The following is a 6,735-nucleotide window of genomic DNA, read 5'->3' on the forward strand; positions in this document are numbered from 1 at the left end:
ACATCATAATTGCTAAAAACACATGGTATCTTACAAGTAGGGATGTTAAAGTGGGTAAAAACCCAGTGGATACCCGAAACCCATGTATAAAACTGGGTTTTAGGACCTGCTTTTTTCTAAGAAATTAAATGGGTTAAAAATGGGCAGGTACCAAAACTATAAAATCTTACACGGATTTACCCTATCAGTTATGGGTACCCATTGGGTTTTTTGTTTTTTTTTTTTTTTTTTTTTTTTNCTACACTTTTTTTTTTTTTTTATCAAATCTTATCACCTACACTAAACCCGCAAAATCACATTTTCCCGACAAAACCGCAAAATTATGTTTTCTCGCCAAACTCGCAAAATCTTGTTTTCCCGCCAAAACTGAAAAATCTCGTTTTCCCGCCAAAACCGCAAAATTACGTTTTCCACCAAACTCGCAAAATCTCGTTTTCCCGCCAAAACCGCAAAATTTCGTTTTCCCGCCAAAACCGCAAAATCTCGTTTTCCCCCCAAAACTGCAAAATCTTGTTTTTCGACAAAACCGCAAAATTACGTTTTCCTGCCAAACTCGCAAAATCTCGTTTTTCCGACAAAACCGCAAAATCTCGTTTTTCCGCCAAAACTGCAAAATCTCGTTTTCTCGACAAAATCGTAAAATCTTGTTTTCCCGCCAAAACTGCAAAATTTCGTTTTCTGCCAAAACCGCAAAATTAACTTTTCCCGTAAAAATCGCAAAAATCGTGTTTTTCCCAAATCTGTAAAATATCGTTTTTCTACTAAAAACGCAAAATCGTGTTTTTTCCGTCAAAACGCAAAATCATATTTGTATCCATAATACATAATATATACACAATGTAAAATACAAAATACACCACATGAGACCAAAAAAATTTGGGTACCCACGGGTTTACCCACAAGAGTTAAAACCCATTCGGGTTTACCCACTAGACTTAAAACCCGTTCGGGTTTTTTGAATCTGGGTCTTTTTGGGCGGGTTTTTTACGGGTTTGGGCCGGGCCGGGTTTTTTCACCCATTTTAACATCCCTACTTACAAGTTACAACAATATGACGAATATAAACAAAATTAAAATATATGGGTAAAAAAAGAAGATAAGAATCGTAGAATCTTTTACAACAACTTGCCCATTTGCTAGTATATCGCTTCATAAACACAGCTAATAAACAAAGGTAGAAAAGAAAAAAAGAAACGGTGTCTCGAAACTCTAAATTGGACAGATGTCAAATTAACATTGGCTACAAGCTGGTCGCCTCGCTGCCAATCAGAAACCAGTATTCCAAATTTTATTGTATTTTAATTTTAATTTTAATTTATTTTGGGTTACAATTGTCGTCCCGAAAAAATCGTAAAACCTAAAAAGTCAAAAATAAAAAGGGGAAAGTGGGAGAGGAGAGGTCTCATCTCAATCTACGTCTCTTCTTCTTCTTCTTCTTCTTCTTACATTCTCCAGAGAGAAGCCGTCTTCTTCATTCCTTCGTTTCAGCTTCTCTGCGATTCCCAAAAATGTCGAGCCGTTGGTTGAGACCTGAGGTACTCCTCCTTCCTTCCTTACTACTTCTTATCGATCTTTGATTTTTTCCCTGAATCGAAACGGATCGAATCGAATCTATCCAGCCGTTGATTCTCCTTTGACTACCGTTTAATTTCTAGTGTTTAGATCTGGATTCGTTTCTTCCTAAGATTTAGCTCGTACCAATATATTTTTGTTTCGATGTTTTTGTTACGGTAGGTGTATCCTTTGTTCGCTGCCACCGGAGTCGCCGTTGGGATCTGTGCGTTTTCGTTGATCAGAAACATCACCGGAAACCCTGAAGTCAGGTTTGTTCTAATCTCCCTCCCTCTCTCCCTCCTGCTTATCTACTTAGACTCCTTTCACCTATGTTCTGTTGGCCGTGGTGTAATACTAAAAACGAAGTCGTTTGGTCCAGATTAATGCATTTGTGAAATGGAAACTTATCCCTAGTTCTTGGCGGATCGGATCAGTCACACTGACTTTTTATGATTTTTGGATACAACTAACGCAGTTCTAATTTATATTACATTTATGTGGTCGGTCATCCTTGTGATGGCACAAAGCAACCTTCAGTATAGGTGTTTGGACCCTCATGTTTCTTGCTATTAGTAAACGAGGTCGTTTTATTAACGATAATATATAGTCGAAATGCTTACTTGGCCCTCAGTTCTATGAATAGGAGGATGAATCATTACTTTAGCAGATCATTCATAGACTTTTATTATTCATTAATGAATTCGTTAGACTTGCGATGGTTGGATCCATTTCGTACTGCCATCGATCATCTTCTTTGTAATGGAACAAAAACAACCTTCAACCTATTTTCAAGTTACTTGTACATTGGTGTTTGTTTGTTTTTTTTGGATCAAGTTTTCTAATAAAAGGGTTTTGTTTTGTCTCCAGATGCACAAAGGAGAACAGGGCTGCTGGAATTTTGGATAACTTTGCAGAGGGAGAGAAGTACAAGGAAAATTTCCTCAGGAAGTTTGTTCGCAACAAGCATCCTGAAATCATGCCTGGAATCAACAAGTTCTTCACTGATCCTAAATACTGAAAACAAGCATCATCATCATCTTCCAAGACCTCAGCTTCGTCGTATTGAATTATGGAATTGAATCTCCTGTGATATAAACCTCATTTGTCAGTTTCACATTGTTGATGTATCCTCCAGCTGAAAACTTATTAATGCTGGGCTTATGTTGTCACTTTTTAAGCTGAACTATTGCTCCCCTCTTTTGGCACCGTAACTTTATATTTTTATAATCAAAATCTCATCTGAGAGTAATAAGCACTTGCTTTCTTCAATATGTCATGACTTTTCACAATGCAGTTGAGAAACGCGAATTCTGAACCAACAATTTGATAAGGGACTTTGAAAGTACAAAACAATGTTCCATAAGAAAGTTCAAATTCTAAATACGTCAATGAAACAAAATAAAAAACCGAACTTTGAATGAACCAATGGTCACAAGAGAGTCATGTTGATGAAATTTGTAATCTGGAATATAGGTTGCAAACTTACAAACAGCCAGAATCTGCTGTGACATAACTGATGCATAGATAATTTATGGTTTACAGAGGTTTCTAGTGTACATTATGGGAGACATTCTCTCTCAAAGAGCTTTTGAGTATTGGTTACAATACTGCTTGCTAAATAGGAAAATGCTCGAGATCCATCGAAGGAAAACCGGTTTGCGCCATTCTTATCCCTCTTAGTAAGCTCTTTGCCTTTTCTTTTTCCTGAAAACATTAAAGCAATCTCGTCAGACTATAGTGTAATAAAGTATATCAGGATACAACTCAGATCCTTGTAAACTAAGTAGTGGTTAACAATGGAGAAAACTGGAGCAGAAAACTTACAGGGCCACTATAATCAAGAAGACGGGTGCAATAGACTTCTGCTTCTTCAAATTTCTTGTGATTTTTGAAATGTGTAGCAAGAAATACCAAAGCCTCAAACATGTTTGGTCCTTCTAACCCTTCAGCATCCATTCTCTCTAAATCCTTCTCAAAGTAATACGCAGCTTCTTCATTTCTACCAAGCTTTTGGTGAAGCTTTGCCAGCTGATTAAGAGCTATTCCTTCCGTGTCAGTACAGTTCACAGCTCTTTTGTAACACTTGATGGCCTCTTCAAGCATGTAAAGCTGTTCGGTTTGATAACATTTAGCCATAGCTATCCACAACCGAGAATCGTTTGGAAGAAAGAATATAGATTTGCGAAAATAATGAAGTGCATAGAAAGGCATCCCCATCATCTCATATGCTTGTCCTAACCCATACCAGGCTCGATAATCAGAAGGGTTTATGTCAACAGCTCGTCGATATGCATCAATGGCAGCAGGCGTGTTCTTCATCTCAACATATTCATGGCCCATAAGAGTCCACGCAGATAAATACTTCTTGTTCAGTTTCAAAGCTCTCCGGAAGTACATAACTGCTTTCTCATGCTGCCCTTTTAAACTGTAGTAGTTGCCAATAATGCAGCAAGACTCAGGTCTGTATTTATCAGTCAAAAACACCTTGTGTGCAAGGTAACTCAGCGCAGCACATGCTTCTTTTGCATACAGAACATTAGAATACAAATCCATATCTTCCACCCTATAGGGATCGTTTCTCAGAAGTTCTTCAAACATGATTTCAACCTGGTCGAATTCCCTAAGACTATACTGAGCTTTTGCAGTTTGAGCTTGGATGTAATTGCTAAAGCTGAAAATACCTTGCAGATAATCGTACTTCGCCAAAGACTCAGTGTGCATTCTGAGTTCTTGATAAGCATAGCCAAGAAAAAAATCTTTCATCCAGTGATTGTTTAGATTAAGCCTATCCAAGGTTTCGATCGAAGTACACAGAGACTGCAGCTCTGACCAGGCACTCCAGTTCCATGGATAGCTGTTCACAGACTCCACGAGGCTGGCAATAGCAAGAGTTTCATTTCCTTTTTCTTTAAGAACCACACCATACAAGTATAATCCAAAAGAGTCAATTGCTCCTGTCCTCCTCAGAGCTGATAAGTCCCTCTCCAAAGATACCAATTCACGGTTTATGGCATTACTCTTACCCAAAGGGCCTTCAAGTTCTATCATTTCTTCCTCTTTCCGTTTTTCTCCAGCCTTCATTGAAACGATAACAAAGTGAATGACTTATCATAGAGTACTATCTGTTTTGGTGTAAATAGGCTGGGATAAAACAACCTTTCAATAAGTAATTGCCATAAACGTTTACTCATTATAGTCTTTAAACAGAACGAAAACTAAGTTTCACTCATTTAAGTATTTTTATTATAATCAGTTGCATACCCTAATATCTCTTGTATCCAATAAAACAGAACAGCGACTATCAACATAATTGTGAATCAGAGGCTCAATCCTGTAAGTATGTACTAATGTCATATATTGCATATAGTTGGAAGGCTAAAAAAACCCTCAAAAAGCCATTGAAGCCACCTTCTAACAAGACATCATTCTATTTTAATCAGATATAGAAGCTCTAGCTAAATCAGAAGAAAGAGACTGAGACACAGAACATACCAGATAAAGGGCATAGAAATGCAAGAAGACCGATTTCTTGCTCGTTTGATCACGAAGCACATGGGAAGCCCGTCTGTACTCTCGACAATCGAAGTAGGACTTTGCTAAAAGGTAAAGGTCACCATCAATGGTTTCATCTTCTTCCGGGAGAGGAGTAGCTGCTTGAGAGAAGCCAACGGAAGGTTGAGGTGTTGAAATTGATTCATTGGTGCTGAACCTTCTGCGGATACTCGAGCTTCCTCGCTGGAACCTCGTATTCGAAGGTGTAAAATTAGAAGGGTCTTGCTCTATCCCCACAAGCTGCTCTCCTGCCCTGCAATAGTGAAACCCAAGGAGATGTCAGATATGTAATAGTTCATCAACCATTGCATAACATAAACAATGCAAAAGCCTAAAAACTGAAACTTTAACACATAATTCACAAATGAGATTGAACTGAAAGCAGAATTTCACATTATAAAGAACAGATTTTTCAATCAGGGTCGAGCTCAAACATATCAGAACACAAAACCCAAAAACCCGTAGGTCAAAATAAATCCGAATTGGAATGTATCCAATACCAAATTCGCAACAACAGTGAAATTCGAATCAACGATTCTGCTTAACCAAAAATTGGCATCCGTTCACTAAAAATTTTCCCAGGGTTATTAAAAAAAAACAGAGCAAAACCACAAAGATACTGAAAATTTTCAATTTTTTAACGAACAAGTGGAGTAGCGAAGTCGAGATTGCATAAGATTAGGGTTTTTAGGAAAACGAACCACTTTGCGGCGGAGTATAAACAACGGTCGCTAAGTTGTCGGATAGCCGCACGGATCTCGTTGCGGCAACTCTCTTTAGAGACCATAACAGCAGAAGCAGAGAGACAGTGTTTAACTTTAAGTAGTCCTCCTCAAAACAATCGAAGAATCTCTTGTTCGTCGTGGAGGAGAGATTTCAGAAACAATCGCTCCCTCCAATCTTAATTATTTTGAAATTTACAGTGAGAGAACTTGTCTATTGGGCCCATTCATTGACTTAGGGCTTTAAATAGGCCCATTTAACTAACACAGACAAACATATGTCAAAATTTGCTTTTTAGATAAACTAATTTTCTTTGACAAAAAAAAAAAGATAAACTAATTTTAATATCATATATATTTTGTATCCACAAAATTTGTCACATTGCATTTTAATAGGTATCATATCACTGGATTATTGAAAAAGTGTAGAATATTACAATAAAATGAATATCTAAAACTTTTTTTTTTTGACAACAAAAGAATTGACTCAAACAAACCATTGGAAGAAGAACAGCTAACTAATGTAACCACATGCGGTTGAGTACGAACTTGTCTTGCTAGTCGATCCACAAGAACATTTGCATTCATAGAAATCAAGGTTAATGAGAAACTTGAGAATTCTTCCATATCCACCATGATGTCGTCGAGATAGGCAGAGAAAGCCGGCCAGTCAGCTGGTGAGGACACTATCTTCACCAAATTTGAGCAGTCTGTGAGAAAAGCTACCTCTCTGAAATCGTGTCCGATCATACAGCGTAAATCCCACACAAAAGCTTCAACCTCAACATGAAGAGGCGAGAGACTCCGCCGAAAATTTGCGGCACCCATTAGGGGAGAAACATCTTGGGACGACATACACACCCAGCCTGCACCTGCAAACTTGTCTGGATCCTTCCAAGAAACATCA

General features: G+C 37.9%; 2 protein-coding genes across 2 annotated transcripts; one reads left to right on the plus strand and one right to left on the minus strand.

Moving 5' to 3' along the window:
* LOC104711289 lies at positions 1,351–2,823 on the plus strand. The gene is made up of 3 exons (XM_010427980.2): positions 1,351–1,535; positions 1,735–1,823; positions 2,422–2,823. The coding sequence occupies exons 1-3, from the start codon at positions 1,509–1,511 to the stop codon at positions 2,570–2,572; spliced, it is 267 nt and encodes an 88-aa protein (XP_010426282.1). The 5' UTR covers positions 1,351–1,508; the 3' UTR covers positions 2,573–2,823.
* LOC104711290 (anaphase-promoting complex subunit 8) lies at positions 2,947–5,988 on the minus strand. The gene is made up of 4 exons (XM_010427981.2): positions 5,808–5,988; positions 5,047–5,359; positions 3,379–4,629; positions 2,947–3,258 (listed from the first exon to the last, which is right to left on the minus strand). Exons 1-4 carry the CDS (start codon positions 5,891–5,893, stop codon positions 3,169–3,171), a joined length of 1,740 nt encoding a protein of 579 aa, XP_010426283.1. The 5' UTR covers positions 5,894–5,988; the 3' UTR covers positions 2,947–3,168.

Source organism: Camelina sativa, chromosome 9, assembly GCF_000633955.1.
Source record: "Camelina sativa cultivar DH55 chromosome 9, Cs, whole genome shotgun sequence".
Classification (NCBI taxonomy): domain Eukaryota; kingdom Viridiplantae; phylum Streptophyta; class Magnoliopsida; order Brassicales; family Brassicaceae; genus Camelina; species Camelina sativa.

What these genes read in the sequence shown, in the direction of transcription:
- LOC104711289 (XM_010427980.2), top strand. Translation starts at nt 1,509, where the DNA reads ATGTCGAGCCGTTGGTTGAGACCTGAG. An exon ending in GCCGTTGGTTGAGACCTGAG is followed by an intron (nt 1,536 to 1,734) that starts GTACTCCTCCTT and finishes TTGTTACGGTAG; the next exon opens with GTGTATCCTTTGTTCGCTGC. An exon ending in ACCGGAAACCCTGAAGTCAG is followed by an intron (nt 1,824 to 2,421) that starts GTTTGTTCTAAT and finishes TTTTGTCTCCAG; the next exon opens with ATGCACAAAGGAGAACAGGG.
- LOC104711290 (XM_010427981.2), bottom strand. Translation starts at nt 5,893, where the DNA reads ATGGTCTCTAAAGAGAGTTGCCGCAACGAGATCCGTGCGGCTATCCGA. An exon ending in ATTTCTATGCCCTTTATCTG is followed by an intron (nt 4,630 to 5,046) that starts GTATGTTCTGTG and finishes GTTTCAATGAAG; the next exon opens with GCTGGAGAAAAACGGAAAGA. An exon ending in TTCTTGATTATAGTGGCCCT is followed by an intron (nt 3,259 to 3,378) that starts GTAAGTTTTCTG and finishes TAATGTTTTCAG; the next exon opens with GAAAAAGAAAAGGCAAAGAG.